The sequence below is a fragment of the Neomonachus schauinslandi genome, chromosome 13 (genome assembly GCF_002201575.2).
Source record: "Neomonachus schauinslandi chromosome 13, ASM220157v2, whole genome shotgun sequence".
Taxonomy (NCBI): domain Eukaryota; kingdom Metazoa; phylum Chordata; class Mammalia; order Carnivora; family Phocidae; genus Neomonachus; species Neomonachus schauinslandi.
Genome location: NC_058415.1, coordinates 18,455,990 through 18,482,180, shown reverse-complemented (window position 1 = coordinate 18,482,180; position 26,191 = coordinate 18,455,990). Strand labels below are relative to the sequence as shown.

Sequence of the window (26,191 nt, the reverse complement as noted above, 5' to 3'; positions counted from 1 at the left end):
TTTTTCTAGGCCTTGAAGGAAAGTAAAATTTCTATGCACATCTTTGCTGCAAAGAATTTTGAAAAACGTCTGTTTCCAGATGTCGTGAGACTAAATATTGATGACTGAGACTTGGAAGAGTCTTTGAAAGTATCCTAATTAGACCTTTTTGGGGGATCTATTATTATGAACTTCATACCAAAAAACCTGAATTTACTGTGAACACAGAACTTAATCAATTGGATTGTTCTTTGCCTTTTATTCCCGAGGTCATATCCTAGAACACATCACGCTGAGGCACACTGGTGTGCTGTAAATGGATTTCAAGTGGGCCATTGATCCCCTCAGCCCCTGGAGAGGACCCTCAGTATGCCTCTTAGCCCACTATGCTGGGGGAAAAATGCGAATTTTCAGAGTGTCCCTTAATGTGCGAGAGTTTGGGTCTACTCTTCCTTAGTCTTGATTGACTCCTCCTCTGCTCAACTTCTAAGTATTACAGTGCTGTCGAACGTCATCCTGGGACATTTTTTTTCTATACACTATTTTTTTGAGCTTTTTATTTAAATTCCAGTTAGTTAACATGCAGTGTAGTATTAGTTTCAGGTGTACGATAGAGTGATCCAACATTTCCATACATCACCCAGTGCTCTCACGACAGGTGCCCTGCTTAATCCCCATACCTACTTCCCCCTCCCCCGACCCCTCCCTTCTGGTAACCATCAGTTTGTTCTCTGTGGTGAAGAGTCTGTTTCTTGTCTATACCCTATCCTTAAGTGGCCTCATTTCATTCTGAGATTTTAGACCTCTCTTTAGCATATTCCAGGTTCATCTGCAATGTCCATGTGACATCTTTTTTTTTTTTTTAAGATTTTATTTATTTATTTGACAGAGAGAGACATAGCGAGAGCAGGAACACAAGCAGGGGGAGTGGGAGAGGGAGAAGCGGGCTTCCCGCAGAGCAGGGAGCCCGATGCGGAACTCAGTCCCGGGACCCTGGGATCATGACCTGAGCCGAAGGCAGACACTTAACGACTGAGCCACCCAGGCGCCCTCCATGTGACATCTTCACATGCATGTCTAACTAACACCACCACCTTACCGTGGCTGGAATGGACCCCTGTAGTTCCCTGTACGTCCAAACCTGCTTTATCTGAGCTTCCCCAGGTCAGTAGAAGGCACTGCCAATCACTACCCTTTACTCCAGCCACAATCTAAGATCGTTGATTCTTTCAATTTTCTTTCCTCCCACATTGATCCATCAGCCCGTCCTGCTGACTCTCCATCTACCACGTAACTTGAACCCATCCTCTCTCCTGTGATCACCAGCAGTGATGCTGTTGAAGCTGCCATTCTGTCTCTCTTCCACTAAAGCAATGGTTGCCTTGAGTGTTGCCCTCCTCCCTCCATAAAATCTATCGTTTATGAAGTAGTCAGAATGGCCTTTTAAAAGTGTAAACCGGTTGTGTTAATCTCCTGCTTAAAATCCATCACACTCAAAATCCAAGCCCCCAATCTACAATATGACTTCTCCCCTGCCTGCCCTGACATCATGTCATGGATTCCACCCTATCCTTTCCCTTTGAGTGTTCCAGGGTCAGGGGCCCTTCAATCTTTCAGATAGGCCAAACTCTTTCCGCTCTTGAGGATCTACATAAGCTGTCCCTTCCTTCTGGAATTGGTATTTCTATCTACTTATCTTTCTGCCTGTCACGACTTTCTTACTCCCTTTTTCTCCTTCACTACAGAATGCAAGCTTCAGGAGAAAGCAGACCTTCTCTGTTTTGTTCACTGCTCCATTGATGTGTCTCTGGCGCCTGGAACAGTGCCTGCCACATAGGAGACCCTCAATAAATACAGTCATAAAATGGATCATGCATGATTGTGTATATACTTTCTATTTTTATGACTGTATTGATTTAGTTAGTTCTGTGAAATGAGATTATCCATTTCATTCCTGCCCATCCCTCCAACATTCTTAATGTCCAGAATTCGGACATTGTGCTTTGCAATAATAAACCCTCTTCTTATTTTTTTTTTAGCTTTTTTTTTTTTATTTTTAAAGATTTTATTTATTTGACAGAGAGAGAGACAGTGAGAGAGGGAACACAAGCAGGGGGAGTGGGAGAGGGAGAAGCAGGTTTCCCCCTGAGGAGGGAGCCCGATGCGGGGCTTGATCCCAGGACCCTGGGATCATGACCTGAGCTGAAGGCAGACGCTTAACGACTGAGCCACCCAGGCACCCCTATTTTTTTAGCTTTTAGAAATCCTAGTAGAATTTGTTCTGTTATTTTGCAAGTCTTTGTTTTGATTTTCATCTTTTTGTTGTGTATATATATATACACACATATATAATTGTATATATAATTTTTAAAAAGATTTTATTTATTTATTTGAGAGAGAGAGAAAGAGCTCAAGTGAGAGAGAGCATGAGGAGGGGGAGGCGGAGGGGGAGAGGGAGAAGCAGACTCCCTGCTGAGCAGGGAGCCCAACGTGGGGCTCGATCCTAGGACTCCAGGATCATGACCTGGGCCAAAGGCAGATATTTAACCGACTGAACCACCCAGGTGCCCCTATATATATATAATTTTAAGCCTTTCATGGAGTATAATACACATACAGAAAAGAAGACAAAACATAAATACAAAGCTCAGTGAATTATCACAAAAGGAACATCCTTTTAACAATTACCCAGGTAAAGAAATAGAACGAGAAGACCTACTCAGTTTCTCCGTAACTAAAGGTAACCAGTTTGATTTTTATGGCACACACTTTCTTGCTTTCCTTTATAGCTTTACTACCCCGTATGTACCCCTTAATACCATGGATTGGTTTTGCCTGTTTTGCATATTATATAAATGGAATCATATAGTTATACTCTCATTGTTACTAGAAATCTGCATTTATTTTAAATATAGTATTGGGCACCTGAGTGGCTCAGTTGGTTGAGCATCCGACTCTTGATTTCAGCTGGGGTCATGATCTTGGGATTGTGAGATCGAACCCCGTGATGGGCTCTGTGCTCAGTGTGGAGTCTGCTTGAGATTCTTTCTCTCTCTCTCTCTCTCTCTGCCCCTCCCCTCCATGCACACATGCTCTCTCCCTAAATAAATAAATACAATCTTTAAATAAATAAATGAGTATCTATTTGCATAAGTCAATCATCTATCATTTATCTGTTTATAATTTGTGTCCTTCCTTCTCACATAGAGTATTTGACGTGGTTTACAAAAATGCATGCAAATATAATAAAACAGGGGGAAAAAAGTCAGGTCAGGAAAAACAAAAATGTGTCAAGAAAGGAATAAAATCAAGAAAGAATAAAAATATCGAAGTAGTAAAAATAGTATTCAGTCCAAAATGTGGCATATGAGGCTCCTGGAGCCACTGGAAAAAAATAGAAAGCAAATTAACTGTCGTATTTATATCATTACTAAAACAAATACATAGACCACCAGTTCCTCATTTAAAAAAAATCTAAGTAGTTTTCCCTTGCATCAGTCTTCTGGATAATACCCCTAATAATGTCATAGTCCTTCTCCAACCCATGTAGTAAGTTTGTACAGGAACTGAGCGTAATGTGTCAGATACTTCCCAATCCCCAGTCCATCAGTGCAGGGGTGTTGTTTTAATCAACTTCACTGTTGGTCTAGTAACCTGATTTTTCTGTTCTAAATTTCTTTTCTCTACACGTTGCTATTTTTCACTCATTACAGGAAATAAATCTTTAAATTCAATCATATTAGAATCTTTTGTAGTCTTATACTGAAAACTGTAGATACCTATCACAGTGTTTGCCTTGTGGGAGAAGATCAAATTCAAATATTGAGGTAGAACCTGGGTATTATGGATGTTGTTAAAAGATCATTTATATACCAATTAGAAGTAGGCATGGTGTTGCCAGGGTAGAAATAACCTGCTGTTTTTCTCTAATAATTTCCCTTGTCCCTGTACCCTCTGGGTAAATGTCAACAGGTGACTCACTCATGGCCAATGTGTATTCAGACTGTGCAGGAGATTTAATGAAGTCGACATAATTTGCATTTCCTTCAATTAATACGTCTTACAAAAGCTAGGTCTTGCTGTGGTCTTTTAATAAGACATACTTCAAACTCGGAAATTTCAAGATCCAGATCATTAGCATCACGTTCATATGGAAAGACACAGACTTACTTCCATAGATTACTTTCTAATTATTTGTCTACGAAGTTATTTGTCTAAGAAGAGAATGTGTTCATTCAGACGGGATGGTAAACGACCCTGATTTTTGGAAATGTCTTTTTATTTCTCTCCCCTCCCGCACGTCTGTTTTCGCTGTCCTGGTTCTTTTTTCTTTACTTTCTTTCTCCTCTTCTGCTTCTCCTTTTCATCTCTTCCTGCTCTTCTTTTTTTTTTTTTTTTTCCCTTCCTACTCTCTGCTTCTGCGATCCTTTTGTTACCATTTTCAGACAAGCTGCAACCTGCACCTATTTAAAAGTCACCCTCGACAGAGTGGCCTAAAGTTGGTGTTTGGTTTTGCCCTGAGTTTTTGCCAAAAGCAAACGATTATGAACCCGCCAGAATCCTCAACCTGTGTTCTTTAATTTCCCCAGAGGTATGCACTGGAGGACGATTGCCAAATTTAAGGTCCATTAAATTGCTGAATCATCACATTTGGGATTTGTGTGCAGATGTGCATGTGTATTTGTGTGCACGCGCATGTGTGTGCGTATGTTTCTGGAAACCAACTGGCAATGAGGAGATTGCAGCTGCTGATTACCAGTCAGGTTTCCATTAAGACCACACTTCCCCCCCGAAAGGCCTGTCACATTTATTTGTATAAGGCCTTCACAGAGCCACAATATGAATAATGGCAATTGTTCATGCTTAGGACATAGAAAACCTCTGCCCTAGGTTCTTAAGAAACACATGCTCTCCTTTCTATTGGCAGCTGCGTTTGAACTTTAATAAAGAATCATTGCTTGCTATTTTAGTAGCCTGGATTAACAGCTTCAAAAAAGATCCTTTTAAGGAGGTCAAATGGGAAAGGAGTGGTGCCAGATTTTTTCTTTTTTTTTTTTTCCTCTCCTGCCCAAAGAGGGAATCATCCTCTCCCAGTGAATCATCTGTCTCCCGAAAAGGTTACAAAGTCCAAAGGGAATTTCATCCATCCTGTTTTGCTGAGGAAGAGGGAAGCTCTGTGTTGGGGGTAAAGGAAAGAGATTACTTATTATTTATTTATTTAATTTTTTGCTAGATATAAAATCAGAACAATTTCTCAACCTCAGAGTTCTTATGCCAAGATAAGCCTTATTCTTAAATTCAGACGTTTTAAATTTATAAGATTATTAAGCACTTGAGTAATATGCTTCTTTTTTTTATCCCTTTTCAGGCAAAAATGTGAGCTGTTGTATTTTCCATCTTTTTTTCTCCTTCGTTCTCCTTCCCCCCACCACCCCGCCCATTATTCTTTTATTTATTTATTTTTTGTTTCAGTATGAAAAAAAAAAATCATTCCCAAGTGAAACAAGGAAAGAGGTTTAAATCCCTTCTTTTCTGCTAAGAATTTATCATGCAGAATATGCCTTTACTGTGGTGAATGTTTTCCCCAAACAACTTCTGACTTCATTAGATCATGTTTAATATTAATGTACTACAATTGCTTTTGGCAAGAGGTCCTTCACTTTGCCATTCTATTGAACAAAGAACATTGTGGTTGATTTTTTTCTAATGGAGTGAAATGTTTGTTACAGTTTTATTATAATTGCTTTCTTTGTTGCTTCTTGTTAATCCGTCCTGGCCTGTGGATAGCCTGGACGCTGTTGGGTACATGTGTATGGATTTAAATATTTTTGTAGTTCTGCAGAATTTGCTGGAAGTTAAATCAACTCTGACTCCAAAAACAGGTTTGATTTTGCCAAGAGGTGACTTTGGCTGCTTTATATCCTGATATTGATATTTAACTAAGTATATAGCTAAATGAGTCTTTAATGTGAAGTAGAAAATTTGGGCCATAGCCATTCTTTGGCAGTAAAAACAGCTAGGAGTGTGGTGAGCATGTTTCTGAGTTATTTTTTCCCACTTACATCAGTACATCATCTTCTTTCGAATTGTCAAGTCACAATCATAAGTCAGTGTCGGAAGTCTCTTTCATTGAATTATTCTGTAAGACTGTTTAGTGCAGTGTCTGTTAGATTAATTTCTGAATACTCCTTTTCTATTTTATGTATTTGAAAATTAAGATCCCCAAATCAAAGAAACTGGATTCTTGGTTTGACTATAAGCCAGGCACATTTTTGTGAAATTTATTCCTAAGGATCTTACATTTTGATGCTATTACAGGTTTTTTTTTTTTTAATTTTTAAATTCAATTTTCTAATTGTGATTGTTTATAGAAATACAGATTTTGTATTATTATTAAACATATCAAGAACGCTTGCTAAATTTACTCACTATGTTAAGCTCATTTATAGGTTCTTAAAAAAAAAAAGATTTTATTTTAGAAAGAGTGAATGAGAGAGAGAGGGCACAGAGGGAGAGGGAGAAGCAGACTCCCCACAGAGCAGGGAGCCCGATGCAGGGCTCGATCCCAGGACCCTGAGATCATGACCCGAGCTGAAGGCAGATGCTTAACCAACTGAGCCACCCAGGCGCCCTTCATTTATAGGTTCTTTTGAGTTTTTATATACACAAACATATCATCTATGAGAAAAGACAGGTTTTTTATTTATTTTTTTTTTGAAGATTTTATTTATTTATTTGTGAGAGAGAGCACAGGCACGGGGAGGGACAGGCAGAGGGAGAGGGAGCATCTTGAACCTAGCATAATCTTGGTACCAGTACCCAATAGGGACATCGCAAGAAAAAAAGAATTAAAGGCAAGTCTCTTTCATAAACATAGCAAAAAAAGCCTTTTAAGACTAGTCCCAAATCAAATTAGCAATATATTATACATTATTATATAGTCACCAAGTAGGGGTTTCTTAGGAATTCAAAGACTAACATTCAAAAATCAATCAATATAATTCACCATATTAATAGAAGAAAAAAAGCATATGATCACCTCAGGAGATGTGAAGTAGTAAAACTACTTCATAAAATCCAAGATTGAAATCTCAGCCAAGTGGAAATAGAACACAACTTCCTTAAATTGCTGAAGGGCATTTATGAAAACCAAATAAAGAAAGCAAACCTTGTATTGAACTGTGAAGTACTAAAAGCCTTCCGCCTCAAATCAGGAATGACACAGAGTTGCCTGCTATTACTATTTCTATTCAACACTGCACTGTGAACCCTGGCCAGAGCAACAAGGCAAGAAGGTGTAAGGAAAGGAAAAGAAGATATAAAAACTGTCTTTTGGGGCGCCTAGGTGGCTCAGTCGGTTAAGCGTCTGCCTTTGGCTCGGGGCGTGATCCCAGGGTCCTTGCTCAGCAGGGAGTCTGCTAATCCCTCTCCTCTCTGCTTGTGCTCTCTCACTATCTCTGTCTTGCTCTCTCAAATAAATAAATAAAGTCTTAAAAAAACAAAAAAAAATTTAAAAAAAGATTATGCTAGGTTCAGAAAATAAGTTGGGAAGTGTTCTCTCTATTCTTTGAAAGAATTTGTGTAAAAATTCGTATATCTCTTAAAAGTTTGAAACTATGCATATTAAGTTTAATGGATTCATTTTTTAAATTTATTTTTTTATTAAATAAATTCAACTCCCAATGTGAGTCTCAAACTCACGACCCTGAGATCAAGAGTTACATGCTCTCCTGACTGAGCCATCCAGATTTTAAATTTCTTTTCTGCCAATTTTGGCAAGTTCAGTTTTTTTCAGAAGTATTATTCAGAAGTATTTTCAAAATAATTTTATAGTCTATTACAGTTTATTCTTATCTCTTAGTATCAATAGAATCTGTAGTATGTCACCGTTTCATTCCCCATTTTGGTAAGTTACGCCTTCTCTCACTCTTCTCTTTTTTTCTTAAGCAGTTTTCAAAAGAACTATTTACATTTTTATACAAATTATAAAATTTATATTATATATTATGTATTATATATAAATTTGTGTTATATATTTATATTGTTATTATATCCTTCCTTCTACATTTTTTAGTTGAATTTGCTGTTTTTTTAAACACCTGATGCTTTATTTTATTCTTATGTTAATACCCATACATTATATCATTAGTTTTAGATGTAGTGTTCCATGATTCATTGTTTGTGCATAACACCCAGTGCTCCATGCAGAATGTGCCCTCCTCAATACCCATTACCAGGCTAACCCATCCTCCCACCCCCCTCCCCTCTAGAACCCTCAGTTTGTTTTTCAGAGTCCATCGTCTCTCATGGTTTGTCTACCCTCCGATTTCCCCTGCTTCATTCTTCCCCTCCTGCTACCTTCTTCTTCTTCTTTTTTTTTCTTAACATATATTGCATTATTTGTTTCAGAGGTACAGATCTGAGATTCAACAGTCTTGCACAATTCACAGCGCTTACCAGAGCACATACCCTCCCCAGTGTCTATCACCCAGTCACCCCATCCCTCCCACCCCACCCCAGCAGCCCTCCAGCAACCCTCAGTTTGTTTCCTGCGATTAAGAATTCCTCATATCAGTGAGGTCATATGATACATGTCTTTCTCTTTTTGACTTATTTCGCTCAACATAATACCCTCCAGTTCCATCCACGTCGTTGCAAATGGCAAGATCTCATTCCTTTTGATGGCTGCATAATATTCCATTGTGTATATATACCACATCTTCTTTATCCATTCATCTGTCGATGGACATCTTGGCTCTTTCCACAGTTTGGCTGTTGTGGACATTGCTGCTATAAACATCGGGGTGCACGTACCCTTTCTGGTCCCTACTTTTGTATCTTTGGGGTAAATACCCAGTAATGCAATTGCGGGATCATATGGTAGCTCTATTTTCAACTTTTTGAGGAACCTCCATGCTGTTTTCCAGAGTGGCTGCACCAGCTTGCATTCCCACCAACAGTGTAGGGGGGTTCCCCTTTCTCTGCATCCCCGCCAACATCTGTCATTTCCTGACTTGTTAATTTTAGCCATTCTGACTGAACACCTGATGCTTTTAAAGATGTATTTCCTCAGAGCATAGCTCCAATTGTGCTCCACAAGTTTAAATGTCATATTTTCATTATCATTTAATTAAAATATATTCTCATTATGTTGCAATTTCTGCTTTTACCACGAGTAAGAAGTGTATTGTTTAATTTCCAAATATTTGGGAATTTTCTAGTTTTGTTCTATTACTGATTTTCAGACTATGATCATGGTGGCCGTAGAATATGACTCTGTGATTGCAAGCTTTTGAAATTTGTTAAGACTTGATTCTCCCCAAAAGCTGCCACATCTAACATCCACGGCTGCCTCTGTGTGCGGATGAACAGAAGTGGAGGTGGGGACACAAGGAGAGCCTGATGCCCCTGCCCCACCCCATGCCTGTATCTAATATATAAATATAGAGTTGGGTTTAAAAAAAAAAAAGACTTGATTTATGTCTCAACAGATGGTCAGTTGGGTTAATGCTTATTTGTGCTAGACAAGAAAATATAGGTCCACCATTGTTGATGACAGTGTTCAACATATGCCAGTTAGGTTGTTTGTGACTCATGTTGCTCAAATATTCTAGATCTTTTTTTTTTTTTTAAGATTTATTTATTTTAGAGAGAGAGTTGGAGGGGCAGGGCAGAGGGAGAGAGAAACTCAAGCCGCCTCTGCGCTGAGCTTGGAGCAGTGGCAGGATCGTTCTGACCTGAGCCGAAACCTAGTGGGGTGCTTAACTGACTGCACCATACAGACACCCCCCCAAATATTCTACATCTTTACAGATTTTCCTCCTACTGGTTCTTAGAGCTGCTGAGAAGGATGTCCTAAAATTTCACACTGTGACTGTGCATTTATCTCTTTCTTTATCCAGTTTTGTCAGTTTTTGCTTTGCAGATGAAGCTGTGTTATTTAGCACATGTAAATTTGGGATTGACGTATCTTCCTGAGGGTTAACCCTTTAATAGTTTAAAGAAAATGCTTAATGTCAAGTAATTCTCTGCCTTATAGTCTACTTCGTCTGACATAAGTATGTTATACGAACGTTACACCTTTTTCTACCTTTTACTTTCAGCCTTTCACAATCCTTGTATCTAAGGCTTTTTCTTACAAACAATATATTGCTATTATGGCTTTTACAATTCACTTTGATGGCTTTTCTCTTTTAATTTAAGTACTTTGTCTTTTTTACATTGGCAAAGAGACATAACATTAAATTTACCATCTTAACTATTTTTAAGTGTACAGTTTTGTAATGTTAAGTATCTTTGTATTGTTGTGCATTCAATCTCTAGAAGTTCTTCATCATGTAGCACTGAACGATGTACCCACTAAACACTAACTGTCTCCACATTTGATGCAATTGCTCTTACATTTGGGTTTCAATTTGTCATTTTGCTGTTTGTTTTCAACATGTCTCACATTTCCTCCATTTCCTCATTTCTTTACTACTATTATACTAAAATATTTTTACTACTACAATTCCCCTCATTAGCTTGTGAGATATGAATTATTTTTAAAAATTATTTTATTAGTTACAACACAAGATTATAACATACAATCAAATTGATATTTTAATCACTTCTCTGACAATCCGAGAACCTTGGAACAATTTGCCTGGTCCCTTCTGCAATTTGTTACTATTGGAATGTATTTTATTTTTTTAAAGATTTTATTTATTTATTAGACAGAGACAGAGATAGTGAGAGCAGGAACACAAGCAGCGGGAGTGGGAGAGGGAGAAGCAGGCTTCCCCCCGAGGAGGGAGCCCGATGTGGGACTCGATCCCAGGACCCTAGGATCATGACCTAAGCTGAAGGCAGACGCTTAACGGCTGAGCCATCCAGGCACCCTGGAATGTATTTTAATCACACATATATTTAAAACCCCATAAGATATTGCCATTGTTGGGGTGCTTATGTGGCTCAGCTGGTTAAGACTCTGACTCTTGGTTTCAGCTCAGGTCATGATCTCAGGTTCGTGAGATCAAGCCCCGCGTCGGCTCTGTTCTCAGTGTAGTCTGCTTGAGATTCTCTCTCTCTGTCTCTGCTTCTGCCCCTCCCCCTTAAAATACATAAAAAAATTTTTTTAAAAAGATATTGTGATTGTTTTATACAATGAATGTTGATTTATTCTTACCCACATATTCACATTCTCCAGTGTTTTTCTTTCCTTCCTGCATTTCTTTGCTTCCATCTATAGTAGTTTTCTTCTGTTTTACTATTTGCTTTTAGTGTAAGTTTTCTCTTGACAAACAGTTTCAGTTTATTTCTGTGGAAATGTCTTCATTTTGCCTTCATTTTTTATGTGTTCACTCAGTATAGAATTTTAGATTGGCGTTTATCTTATATCCGCACTTTGAAGATTTTTATTCTCTGTAATTTTTAGCAGTTTTAGTGTCATGTGTCTAGAGGTCTTTTTCTTTACATTTATCTTGCTTTGGGTTCATGGTTTAACATGAATGGTAGAGTGATAGCTTTCATTAATTTTGAAAGGTGATTGACCATTGCCTTTTCAAATATAATTTCAATCCCATTTTCTTTCTTCTCCAAGGGAAACTCCCACTGTATGTATGTCAGACCTTTTCTCAATGTTCTCGGGGTCCCTTATTTTCCTCTCTATATTTTTCCTCTTTTTTTTTCTCTCCATACTTCAGTATGGATAGCTTAGTATGGATATTTTCTTCTGATATATTTTCCAATTTACTAATCTTCTTCTCATCTAATCTGTTGTTAAGCAGATTTTTGTTATCTTAAATTCAATTATGAAATTTAAAGTTTAAAAATTTCTTTTGAGGGCGCCTGGGTGGCTCAGTTGGTTAAGCGACTGCCTTCAGCTCAGGTCACGATCCTGGAGTCCCGGGATCGAGTCCCGCATCGGGCTCCCTGCTCGGCAGGGAGTCTGCTTCTCCCTCTGACCCTCCTCCCTCTCATGCTCTCTGTCTCTCATTCTCTCTCTCTCACATAAATAAATAAAATCTTTAAAAAAAAATTTCTTTTGAATATTCTATTTATAGATTCTAACTCTATCTTAATTCTCCAGCTACTTTTTTTTAATCCCCTCTACTTCCATTTCCATTCTTTTTCTCATGAGTTTTTTTCCCCCCTCTGGAGTTTTCAGTCATTAGATCATATTTTTTTAATGTCTGGTAATTTTTTATTGATTGCTGAATAATATACTGTCTGTGGTTGTTGAGATTCTTTTGCTCTAGAGAGGATTTACTTTTGCACCTCAGAGGCAGTTAGAAGGGTATCAGACAAACTTAATCTATTTTGTGTTTGATCTGATTCGAATCAGGATTTCAGTCATCATGAAGACTAATCTATTTTTGCTTCATCCTTCTGCTATGGCAGAGGTCAGCAAACTTTATCTGTATATGGTCAGATAATAAATATTTTACTATTGCAGGCCTATTTACTTTGCTTTACTATTTTACTATTTACTTTGCAGGCCTACAGGTCTCTGTTGCAACTACTCACCCTATCATTATAACACAAAAATATCCATAAACAATATTAATAAGTGTGGTTGTATTTCAATAAAACTTTATTTATAACATCTGGCAGTGGACCAGATTTACCTACAGACCATAGTTCTCCAACCTCTATCCCAGGGTATAACTCTCCAGGGGCCTCCTCTGAAAGCCTGGGTTTTTTAACCAAGATTCCTTTTCTGTAGAGATCCCTAAACTTTAATTTTTGTCTCACTATTCCTGTGAAATGATTATTAGATCTGTGAACCTTCTTATCTCATTGGCTACAACTTAGGAATTAGCAAATACCTAGAGAGGAGAAACCACACCAAATGTGGGCTTCACTTTTTGCACTTACCTTCTCTCCAGGATCTTTTTTTTTTTTTTTTTAAGGCCTTTATTAATGGATGCTTGCCGTTTGTTGATTTTTTTGAAAAAATCAAGTTGTAAACTTTTTATTACAAATTAAAAATGAGGTTCTTAAAAATCTCAACTTGACCAAATATGAAACAATTTGAAAACCTTTAAAGGTGTATTGAGAAAAAACAGGTTTATTTTTTTAAAAAAGAAATACGTTTGTCATTACCAAAAAGAGAAGTCTTTAGGTAAAAATAATAAAAACCCCATGCTGCATAGATAATGCAGATAGTTCTATTTATCTGGTGAATGGGCAAAAGCAAGCACTTAAGGTCTTCAGCTCCAATCTTTTGTTCATTTCTTATTGCTGGAATTTCATCTTCATTTCTTCATGTTGGATGACTAAACCGGATGATGGTAGAGATGGTAACTTGGCATTTACTCAGCCCCGCCCTGCTCAGCCTCGGGAGGGGATGAATTCTCAGCTGGTGCATCGGCTGCTTTTGTCTCTTTGCCATCTTGTGGTTTAGGATTCACGATTCCGCAGGGGTCCTCCTCACTAAAGACAGCCTAGACAGGATCTTAACTTTTAAGATAGTCACCTGGGTAACTATCTGACACCATCACAGATTATTTTTTTTAAATCCAGCTTTTCTCCTTGTTCTTGGTACAGGTAGTTTATCAGAGCCAGAAGCAGATGAGGGTCTTTTTTGAAATTCAGATTCACCATTGCCTTAACAAAGAGTGGAAAAACCAACTTTATGTTTTGGATTCTATGTCAGTAATTGTCAGACTGAAGGGTATACTCAGAATCCAGCTGGCTACTCTCTGCCCTTTAAATGATAATTTGTCTCAAATCCATTCACTTCTCCTCATGCTGACTGCTCCTTGCTTAATTCTCATCTAAAACCACTTTCTAGGGCGCCTGGGTGGCTCAGTCAGTTAAGCGTCTGCCTTCAGCTGAGGTCATGATCCCAGGGTCCTGGGATCGAGTCCCACATCGGGATCCCTGTTCAGCAGGGAGTCTGCTTCTACCTCTGCCTCTCCCCCTCCCCCACTCGTGCTCTCTCTCTCTCAAATAAAGTCTTTTAAAAAATTAAAAACAAAAAACGAAAAACGGTTTTCTAATTCTCCTGATATGCCCTGTCTAATTCATTCTCTGCATGGTAGCTGGAGGGATTCTTATAAAACATAAATGTGAGCATGTTATCTCTTGCTACTTAAAGCTCTTTTTTTTTTTTTTAAAGTAAATTCTGGGCCCAACATGGGGCTCAAACTCATGACTCCAAGATGAAGAGTCGCACACTCCACTGACTGAGCCAGCCAGGAGCTGCTCACGGCTTCAAACTCTTTAATGTCTCTCTATTTCCTTTAGAATATAAAACAAAGATGGCTTGTAAGGCCCTTCATGACCTTGCCCCTGTCCACCTCTCCAACCAAATTTTCCAACATTTTTTTTCTGAAACCATACTACCTGGTTCTAAGTAATTGCTTTCCGTTCCTTGAGGTGGCCAGAGCCTCTCCCATCTCAAATGTCTTTGCACATGGTCTACCTGACCCGGGATCTTTGTACTTTGCCTTCACCTTAAGATACCCTTCCAGTCTCAGCTAAGGTTAACTCTCTCTACAAAACTTTTTTTGACTCCTAAATTCTGGCCTACATCTAGAGTGCTGTGTATTTTCCCAGTGCTATTTCTTATACCCCTAATAATGAAATTGTCTGTGTTTATTTGTCTGTAGCCCCTAAACTACTCTGAGCTTAACAGCGCACAACTATCTCTATTTCAGTCTTGAATCACTAGCATCTAGCACAGCGCCTGGCCCATAGTAGGTACTTACTAGTTCTTTGTTGAATGAATGAATGAATAAATGAATGTTTTAAATATATTAGGCGTTATTTACTTTTTATTTTGATGTTTACATTCATTGATTCCCAGTATAACTTTATAAGCTGTGAAAGCAGTATTATTTCTGTTTTAAAATAGGCCAGTGGTAACAGACAGGCCAGATGACTTGTGTGGAGTTTTTCAAGATGTTTAATGGTGAGCATAGATCTAATCTCTAAGTTCTGTAGGTTTTAGGATAGATGTCGAGATCGCGTACCATAGTTTTCCTCACTCACTACATCATTTCTCCTTTTTTATTCTCATCTCTTTCTTTCTTTTCTCTCCCCCATGATTACCATTAAGGCTACACCGAAAGCCAGAGAGTTGGTGACACCTTGATTAATCCATAGGTGTGGGGATTTTTAGAGAGTTTAATCATTCATCATTAAGCGAAACTTTTCTTTCCCCCATGGCTCCGTGTTAGCCTGGGATCAGGAGGTAGGGGAAGAGGATGTGACAGGTGGTAACTCCTCCTTTTCAAGGTGAGATTGTGCATAGAAATTCCAGGAGTTTGTCAGAGGTTGGTCGTTCATATTGGCAAATTACTTTGTAATCAAAGTCTGTAATTTAGACCCAGCTTGTGAATTCTTACAAATAGACAGTGGTGACTTCAAAGTAGTGTGTGATGCCTGGAAGTCGGAGAGTGGGCTCCTGGTGGTGACCTTGTCAGATTGCTTTGTTGCGGACAATGGGACTTTGCAATCATTTGGTTGTTAAAAGGAAGAAGTTCATATGTGAAATCAATAATGTGGTGAGCGGGAACAGTCTTCTCTGTGGTCTCTTAAAGGGAAATATTAAATAATTTGAATATCTTAAAATAGTTGGTCATTCAATTCCATTCTGAAATCATAAAACAACATAAATCATTTTGTATGGGAAAAGCTATGCATTTTCTTCCTTTATCCATGAGCTCTGTACCACAGAGTACGTTGTAGTCAGTTAAGTTGTGGAGGTTAATACCTGGTGAACAAAGAGGCAGGGCAGATAGTATCTGAAGGGTTTTCTACAAACGGCCTCTTGAATGCTACTCCGTGGAGGCCTCTGATCCAGGCAAGAAATTGGAAGGGGACGTATAGATCAAGGGGCCAGAAAACATTGATTTTCCTGGAGTAGCTGGAAAGTTTAAGGCCATTTTCATTCATGCCTTTTAGGTAGCATCCTTTTCAAGTGGATGACCATGGAATCCGAGAAGATCTCAGAGAAGCAAGAAGAAATTCTCTCTATCCTGGAAGAGAAATTTCCTAACTTGCCTCCAAGAGAGGACATTATCAACGTCCTGCAGGAGACCCAATTCAGTGCTCAGGGTGAGTGACTGTCCGCCAGCTCTGTCGCGGCTCCTGAGTAGGGACGGTTTATGGGATGGCACGTGGCCAGGGCCCAGAAAGTGAATTTGAGTGTGCCTTCATTTTCCTCCCCATTCTTTGTGCTTGTGGAAGATTTCCAGGCACATAATGTCGGCTCACCTAGAAGCAGGCAGCTCGTACTGCAACCTCTCCTCTGAGGCCTTTGTGTCTGGATGTATGGTTAATTCAGGCGTCTAATGTGCACCCCAGATGCCTCATTACATGAAATCCCTGTGCTGAGCGGGTTCTATTCTGAGAACGTGGCAGGAGCAATGTCAAGCACAATGGGATTTCATAAATCAATGAATTTTAGGAAAAAAAAAGAAGAGAGAAGACAGTTAAGCAGATAAAATTGTTCTCTCAATCTAAGCATTACCAAGACAGTGGATTTCCTGGCCCAGTTGTTTTATAATAATCACAAATAGATATAATTCACGGAGTGCCTGATGCACACCAAGTTTTACTGTTGTAACTTTGCATGGATTATCTTACTGAGTCTTCATGACAACCCTGAGAGTCAGCTGCTATTATTATCCCCATTTTCCAGATGTGAACACTGAGGCACAGAGAGAGGCAGCTTTGCTTTCTTGTCATCACGTACACAGTTGGCAAGTGACCAGGCCAGGATTGAAACCCAGACGTAGACATAGCTTTCTCCCTTAGTTTGGACTCCCCCCGGGGGTAGAGCCCAAGGCAAATCACGTATCTGGCAGGTGATCCCCGGGGCACACTGCCGGGTTGGCGTGGTTGATCAGGTTAGCTCTGTGCAAAGTCGTGCCTTCATCCTGCTAGGGAACCTGAGGAAAAATGTGTGAAATCGCACCTTGGCATTATCCCACATGAAGGTGTGCTGGAATTTGTCCGTCCGAGCTCCAGGGGCTGTTTGGTAAATTTTCAGGAGTTTTGTGAGTTGGGCGATGTTGGGTTGGCAGCTTGAAAGCCGCCATGGAGGAAGTACTGACACCCACAGAAATGAGCAAACACTACAAATCAGGTTTGTTGCTGATCTCTGGGCTCAGTGTGGAGTCTGCTTAAGACTCTCTGCCCCTCCCCTCTGTACTCTCTCTCTCAAATAAATAAATAAATCTAAAAAACAAAAAAAAAGCTTGGTCTAGTTTTGAAAGTAAATGACAAGGGGCACCTGGGTGGTGTCTGCCTCCGGCTCAGGTCATGATCCCAGGGTCCTGGGATCAAGCCCCGCATCGGGCTCCCTACTCAGCAGGGCACCTGCTTCTCCCTCTCCCACTCCCCCTGCTTGTTTTCTCTCTCTGTCAAATAAATAAATAAAATTTATTTTTTATTAAAAAAAAAGAAAGTGAATGACAAGATACACGTACATCCACACATGTACATCTGTAGCAGATGCGTCAGCGTCCCACTCACTCTTCCTCAGATCTCCCCAGCATGGTGCCCCAACACCAGCATCTGCGTCTCTTCCTGGGGCCTTTTTCTGGCCACCAGAGCCTCCTCTGGGGAATTCACAGCTTCTGGGACCAAGTGGCCCTCAATACTCAACAGTACAGTGATATGCTGAGATCATGACCTGAGCTGAAACCAAAGTCGGGTGCTTAACCGAATGCACCACCCAGGTGCCCCAAAACTAGACCGAGCTTTTAATGCGCAGTATATTCTATAAATCATTTTATGCTGCAGTGCAGTTGATGGTGGCCTTTCAGTCTTAAAGTCAAAGAAAAAGATTTTATACTCGTCTGTTTCCCCACACTGCTGTGATTGACAGAGGGTTCTAAGTTGGGAGGGCAAATAGGCAACTCTGGTGTCTTAACATGCATCTGGGAAGAATATATGTGCTCTACTGGGCTTTATTATGGGTCTTCTCCCCAAGAGGTTAGGCCTAATCAGGTATAATAACCTAGGGTGAGAGTTAAATGTCAAGCCAGACTTTTTCCTGTTTTTCAGGGATAGATTTTATTGAAACACATTGGTCAGCTGACTCAAACTATGCAGTTCTGGATAATTCAGCCATTCCAGATTATTCTTCCCATCATTTAAGGAGTCCAGTGGCTCCGATTGCCGAAGTCTATTACAAGGTTGCCCAATTTATCATGATAGTGTTATGGGTTACAATTAAAATGTGCATTTTGAATAAAATTACACTAGAAAATATGGGGCCTCAACTAAATCCATCCTGAAAGCAAATTTTGGCCTCGTGAGGTATGACTTAGCTAGCTTGCTTGATAACGTTAGGTTTTCCACCTTTGCCCACCTCTCTCCATTCCTTTCTCTGCCCTTGTTTGCTGTGGGTCTCTAGAGGCTTGTACTTCTGAGCATTTAGTCATGTGGCTCCTGGCTGGGTTTGGTTAGTGAGAAGAGTTAGCAACACATGGGGCGTGAGGTTCAAGGGAAGGAGAAGAGAGAGGCTGTAGTATTTCTTCTTCGCTTCCTTACTGATCTGATGCTAAGTTTCTGGCAGCCTCTCTCCTCTACTTTCAGGTCTCTGTTTCTTTCCTTTGTCCCTTTGCTAGCGTCTGAATGCCTCACCATCTTTTATTCATTTTCTCAGCCCCACCCACATCTCTGTAAGGGTCCTGCCTTTAAAAAATCTTTTTTTTTTTTTTTCATCCTGAAGTGTGAATTCTATTTCCTGCTGGGATCCTAACTGGTACAAATATTGTCACCAGTGTGATTTTTGCCTTTCTGTGTGTAAATGTGTGTTTTATGGGTAAAAGAGATCTTGGTTGCGGGGGGGTGGAATATTGAAATTAACAGGGTGACTTCTTTACATGATCCCTTGATATTACCAAGAACAGTTCCCCAGGTGTAACATAATGTTTTCCTCTCTCATCTACAGGTTTAAGTATTGAACAGACAATGCTGAAAGATCTAAAGGAACTGTCAGACGGAGAAATAAAAGTGGCCATCAGTACCGTGAACATGACCCTTGAGGTAAGGGTAGGAATGGATTTTTGTTTGTTCATTTGGTTGGTTGGTTGGTTGGGGCTTTTTTTTGGGCAATGACAGATTGTATAGAACTGCAGTCTGCGCAACTGGTTTACAACTCTCTACAGCATAAGTCACTGTTAGTCTTTTGCTCTGAATGCTTCTTTATGATACATTTGACTAGGAATGTGGGTTATTATTTTGGATGAAACCACTGTGCCAAGTCAAATGAAAAATGGCAAACATGGATTCCCAAAGTGAGTGCTATTTCATTCATCTCAGTAAAACAAAACCTAAAACACAAACATTCACATTTGTATGTGTGCATATGTGTAGTCTGCTTAATAGCATTGATTATATATGTGATTGGATTTACTTCCAGTTTTTCTGTGCACCACCCCACAGCGTTCATAGAACTTTTCAAAGAAAACAAGTTATCCTTTGGCCCTTGTAAGCTATTTGGATGCATGTCATTTTTGGTAATCAATGGTGACAGCTCAAGTATTCATAAAACTCTCCTTCCAATCTATTAAATGAATGACTCAGGGTGCATATTACTCATGTCGTTGTGTGTTGCCTTGGTAAATTATCTTTTTTCTACTTTGGGGGTTTTCAGTGACTTGTATGTTAATCTTAATTAACCTAACTAATGGGGATGATATTTTACAGAAACACATTTGTGCCATGCCGAATTCTGTGTATCTCTGTACTGTTATATTGCCTTGGTCAAGGCACTGAGCTCTCAAGTTTATGGAGATAAAAATTGCTGTATGGCAGTTCATCTTTTGGTTTTTAGAATTATATATCACCATTCTTTTTCTTGTTCCTAATGGTGTTGATGACAATATCATGTGTATATTTCCAGGGAATAGCAGGCATGCACGGGGTGTCCATACGTCAGAAAACCCAAGAGCAAAGCAGGTGCTTTTTTTCTATAATTTCTTTGAAAAATTTATTCCCAGTTGATTGACATGGTAATTCAGGTCATAGATCCATATGAGTATCAGGAGGCAGACTGTTGTCACTAGAGAGAATCATATTTGGTAGTTACGTTGTGCCTCGTAGTTTATAGAACATGTTCTCGTTGTGTGTAGTTGGTAGATGGACGAAACTGTTTCTGTGGACTTTCAAATTGATAGATGCTCCCTATAATTAGATGTTGATGTGATTCAACATAAGAAATACATGCAATTTGGGATGTAGTAACTAGATAATCACCTTCAATTAGAAGTCTGCTTTGTGTATAGAAATCCAAGGAAAACATGGATCTTGCAAGGGTCAGTAGCTCAGAGAATCATTTCTCCTAGTTCAAGCCTTAGGGTTTTCTGTCTCCTCTCCCCCCTCCCCTGTCTCCCTTCACTTAATGGCATCTTATTAGGTTTTAAATGCCTTGTTTGGAATTCCTTTCTAAATTAACATAGAGCATCTTATAATTGTTTAGGGAACTGTCTGTACTTAGCAAATTATTTTAAGGCTATTATTATTACAGACTTCCCATAGCTTTAACATACCTTTATATTACAAGGGTATATGAATGGCTTTGTCAGAATTGTTAAACTGTAAATGTTTGTCAAGCTGAATAAGTGATAAAATGATCATCTACATCTACAGGTCCAGTAATTAATCAGGCAATTAAGTACATCTCTGGAAACACTATATGATCTTCTGGGAGGAGGAAGAAGAACATTTGTATGTGTAAAAGAAGGGTATACAGATTAAACACCAATCAGCTGAATGAGGGCTTTTCACTTGTGCATAATGGGGATAGTAAAGATGACTGAGAAATGGGGAAGCAACTCTTTAGTAACATCGTATGACTTCTTTGAAAGAGCAAATGCACATTATTTATTCAGTCTATCTGTTGGAAAAATCCCCCAGTTAAGGGCAGAGTTTGGTTTTCTCCACAGAGGGTCCTGTGAGGTGATGTTTTCTCCTCCCCACTCACATATGATTCTATTTCAGCCTTCCTATCCCATCCCCATGTACCTCACTTTTTTAAAATAATGACAGAATCCCTATAACCTTATTTTGTGTGTTTTGAAACGGCTGTCTAAACACCCTTTAAATCTAGATAGATTCTCAAAGAAATATTTTTAGTTCCAATGAGTGTCTAAGTCTCATTCGTCCTCCAAAGCATGTCAAGACCCAGCTATTTTGTGATAACTTTTATAAATTCTCCATTGTTTATAACCATCCTCTGAACTCTTGCAAAGTTTAGTCTGAAGGACCAACTTAGGACTGAAATAGTTTTCCATTAATTTTGAGCTTAGTTTCATGTATTTATTTAATCACAGTTAGACAATATTTTAAGTTAATTGTGCATAATGATGGTATCTTTGACTTCTTTTTTTTTTAAGAAAAAGAGCACGGTGTGTGTGGGGTGGGTGGCAGAAGGAGAGGGAGAGAGAGAGAATCTTAAGCAGACTCCACACCTAGTGTGGAGCCTGACATGAGGCTCGATCTCACAATCCTGAGATCACGACATGAGCCAAAACCAAGAGTTGAATGTTTAACCGACTGAGCCACCCAGAGGCCCTCGTATCTTTGACTTCTATCTCCCTTTAATTTCCTGGCACAGTGCTGAGCATATAGTAGATGCTCAGTAAATAGAAATACTTAGTACATATTGGTGTTTGCAGTTTGTCCCTATGATACCTGATTTTTATTTCCTTTCCAATTTAAATAAGCAGCTAGGGAAGCAAAGCCACCTAGCTGTGCATCCAAGATAATCTACTTTGTTCCCTCCTAATCAATTTTTTTCCAGATAACTGGAAGAAGAGTTGTAATCTCATCAAGGTTACAGATGCTATTGAAAGATCTACCACAGAAAGCAAATAATTATAATAATGCAGAGTTTCAGTACTTTGCTCCATATGAGGTCAGAATGAATATGACTTTGAGGAGCAGTGGATGAAAAGTGGCATTCTCAGAAGCATGGCCAGAGGGGTAACCCTTCTTACAGAGAGGACTTGGAAGCTAGGACCCTGGGGAAGACACGGATGTCCCGTCTCATGTGGCCTCCAGGTTGTTCTGAGTCCAAATACAGCACACACCTTGTGGGGCGTGCACACCACATACTGGAATTCACTTCACTGATTATCGTTGTGCGTGATCCTTTGTGCCCTTTTCAATGCTTGCCAATTTGATTATCAAGAGAAACGCAGGTGGTTTTGATTCTCTTCCAATCCTTCATCTTGTTTTCTGTTGAAGTGTCATTGACACACAAGGTTACATTAGTGTCAGGTGTACAGTCTAGTGATTGGACAAGTCTACATGTTATATTATGCTCTCCACAATGCAGCTTCCAATCCTGCCTTTTAGCAGCGGAACCAGTAGAGAGGAATAAAAGTGGCCAAAACTAAATCCATATTAAAAACTAGAAAGTATAAAAATGAAAAATAATAAAGCCTTAATCAGAAAAAACAGAAAAGCATTTATGGTTATCAGAGCATATGCTTCACTGGAACAAACTTCGCCTGGGTTCTTTTACCAGAAACGAAATGCTGATTATGCATCGTGGGCCTAGTATACCGTTAAAGGGAAGGGACACAGCTTTCCATTCCAATGAGGTACCACTACAGCAACTGAGGTTAACCACACTAACGGTTCCCTTGCCAACATCCAGTATGGTCACGCCTCCTTTAAGCATCTCCAAAAAGCTGTGAGTCATTAGCATTTTGCCTCAGGAAGGACCATAAGCAGGCACTGACTTGATTACTTTTTGTTACGATCAATGATGTTAGGATTCATTCCAGCATATATACTGTATCAGTTTGCTCAGGCTGTCCTAACAAAACAGCACAAATGGAGTGATGTAAACAACAGAAATGTAGTGTCTCACAACTCTGGAGGTGAGAAGTTCAAGTGTTGGCAGGCCTGCTTCCTTCTGAGGGCCGAGAGTCTCTTCCATGCCTCTCATCCAGCTCCGGGTGGTTCGCTGGCGTCTTTGGCATTGCTTGGCTGGTCGAAGTGTCACCTCCATCTCTGTTTTCATGTTCCCGTCGTCTTTCGTCTCTCCCTGTCTCTGTGTTCAAATTTGCCCTTTTTGTGTGGACCCCAGTCATACTGGATTTGGGCCCTCCCCAGTGACCTCATCTTTATTATATCTGCAGCGACCCTGTGTCCAAATAAGGTCACATTCTGACGTACTGGAAGTTAGGACTTCAGTATATAAATTTGATGGTGGCTGGGGGAGGGGGTTACACAATACAACCCATAACATAAAGTAGTAATTTTCCAGACAACTGAAGAGGATAAAACATACAGGACTGTCTGAATGAATCTGTTGCCTGCTAAGCACATTTCATCTGTTGCTTCCACATGTTTTTTTATTATTTTATTTAAATTCAATTAGCCAACATATAGTACATCATTATGCTTCCACATGTTTTTATTTCAAATCAATTTTCTTTAAATGAGGAACAGTGGGGATTTTCTACTCTTGAGATTTTTGTCTCCTTTATTTGGAGCTGGAGTATGAGGGAGGCGTTCAGGCTTGTTTTCTCTCTGGGGCTCCACTGTGCTCTCAGCCCTGGGCCTCCTCATGACCAGACACTCTGCTATTTGAAACCTGGAATAGAACACATGGGATGCATTCTGGTAAAGTGACTCAGACTGCTGACTCATTCTGCCCTGTAGAGATTACAGCCAAGCTGTACCTTGGAACGCTGCAGAGGGAAAAATACCAACATTTTCCCTCAGCATTCAGAGCACAGAGCAGAATGAATGCCCAAGATCACTGCTAAACTCTTCCCAAACAGAAGGGAACATTTACTCAGGGCCCAGTGAAGCATCACTGAACCACTGTAAGCAGTGCTTTAAGACGGAGCGAAGCAGTCCGAAATCCGGTTTACCAATTTTAAGCACCATATGTGATTTCTCCTTGTTGGAGCTTAGAGTTTTTGGAGATCAAGATGGAAGTACCTCTAGAGTATTTACTACCTACCTTGTTGTGTTGTAGAACGTGTAGTAGGAATATTTGGGGGGGAGCATAGATGATTTTTGATTAGCGTATTATTGTGAAGAATATGGCAGGTGCTTTTTCAAAGCCAAGTGACCAACCGGTGGAAGCACGTGCAACCTCTCCTCCAGGTTTTTAGGTCACAACTGCCTCCATTTCCTCTTGGGTCCAGGCCAGCCACCTCCTCCTTGCTAAAGAGTTAACGTTTGATGTTGAGCGCTCACTGTGTACCGGACAGTAGAATGAGGACTTGCAAGCATCATCTCATATAATCCTCCCAGAAGGCCCGTGAGGCCAGGGTGCTGTTTAAGGTACTGGTTAAGGTAGCTGTAGCAGCTGTAACAGATAAACCCCAGCTCTCAGGGACTCAGCACAGAAGTTGTTCTGTTTTTGCTTGTGTAGTGATCCACTTTGGTGTTCCTCGTCCGGTGGCCACGGGTGATTCAGAGACCGTGCTCAAAATGCATCTCCTAAGATGCCTGTGGACACCTCCATCCTATCAGCAGGATGGGGAAGAGCTTGGAGAGCCACAGGTGGGAGGTTTTATGGATCTGGTCTGGACGTAGCACCCATCACTCTGGGTCACCTTGCATTGGCTCAGTCACGTGGTCCCATCTAGCTGCAGGGTCTAGCTATGTGCCCAAGAAGAAGAACCACCTTGAAGAATACTGAGCCTGTCTCTTCCACAATCTCCATCTTGGAGGCGAGGAAATTGGAATCTGGAGAGATTAAAACATTTGTCTAATGTAGAACCAGAACTACAATCCAGGTTTGTCTTGTTCCAGTACTGTTTTCACTGCTTGGGATATGGTACCCATGGGCAAGACTAGTTGTAGTCTTGGAGCCCACCGAGGGCTTCACTAGTGAGTCATCTAGAGTCAGTGATTACCCCAAATTTTTGGTGTCAGACAGCCTAAACCTCCCCAAGCAGTCCTTGGTTGAATTCTCCCTTTCCTACTCCTCATACCAAGCCCCCTTCCTCTTTACCTTCATGTCTTTACTTCTTTTAAAAATCATTTCAATTTGATCTGTAATATATAACTTCTAAGTATTCATAGTGAAAGTAATTATCAGCCCCTGACCTGGGGGAGATTTGGTAAATAAATCAAGTATATAACAGTGACTTTGGGACAAGGGACTGGGTAGGACATACCATGTAGGGAGGAAAGAAGGGTGATGTTTCTTCTCAGCCTGACTCTAGAATTCAAGGATATGAGTGTTCTGGTTTGCCTTGCTGTGATATATAACTTTTTCCAAATTGGTATTCAAATGGAAAGCAGCCTAATCAGTTAGTGAAAAAAATTCAGTGGTAGAGATCTTTTATTGAAAGAAAACAGTATTACTTTTGAGCACAATGCTAACTCCAAATAACAAAAGTTCTGAGTAGTTGAGGTGTTAGGAGTTCTCAATTCATACCTGGCTCAAGGGTCCAAAGGAATTTAAAGCAAATGCCAAACACAGGTAACTTTCATGGTATGAATTTAATAATCAGTTATGTGTGAGGCATCTGAAGTATAAATTGAGAGCTAATAATTCATAGCTTCTTGAGGACAGTGGCAGGATGAAAAAATGAAAGATAGAACCACAAAAGTAGACTTGCATGCCTTTTGAGCTACAGTGAATGGTTCTTGATAGTAAGTCATAACTGAGGTGAGAGAATCAAAAATCCTTATTTAGGGGCACCCAGGTGGCTCAGTTAGTTAAGTGTCTGCCTTTGGCCCAGGTCGTGATCCCAGGGTCATGGGACCCAGCCCTGGTCGGGCTCCCGGCTCAATGAGGAATCTGCTTCTCCCTCTCCCTTCTGCCTCTCCCTCTGCTCATGCTCGCTCTCCATCTCTCAAATAAATAAATAAAAATCTTTTTTAAAAAGGAATGGCTTAAGATGTCCATCAACAGATGAATGGATAAAGAAGATCTGGTATATATATACAATGGAATATTATGCAGCCATCAAAAGGAACGAGATCTTGCCATTTGCAACGACGTGGATGGAACTGGAGGGTATTATGTTGAGTGAAATAAGTCAATCAGAGAAAGACAAGTATCATATGATCTCACTGATATGAGGAATTCTTAATCTCAGGAAACAAACTGAGGGTTGCTGGAGTGGGGGGTGGGGTGGGAAGGATGGGGTGACTGGGTGATAGACACTGGGGAGGGTATGTGCTCTGGTAAGCGCTGTGAATTTTGCAAGACTGTTGAATCTCAGATCTGTACCTCTGAAACAAATAACGCAATATATGTTAAGAAAAAAAAAAAAAAAAAGAA

At 39.9% G+C, this 26,191-nt stretch overlaps 1 protein-coding gene across 1 annotated transcript in view; it reads left to right on the top strand.

Moving 5' to 3' along the window:
- The window catches only part of PRUNE2 (prune homolog 2 with BCH domain), a 200,847-nt gene that overhangs the window by 7,894 nt on the left and 166,762 nt on the right, over positions 1 to 26,191 (top strand). Inside the window, exons 5-6 of the mRNA XM_021689387.1 lie at positions 15,874 to 16,026; positions 18,875 to 18,969. Coding sequence (XP_021545062.1) covers positions 15,874 to 16,026; positions 18,875 to 18,969 — 248 coding nt within the window. The remainder of the gene's footprint in view (positions 1 to 15,873; positions 16,027 to 18,874; positions 18,970 to 26,191) is intronic.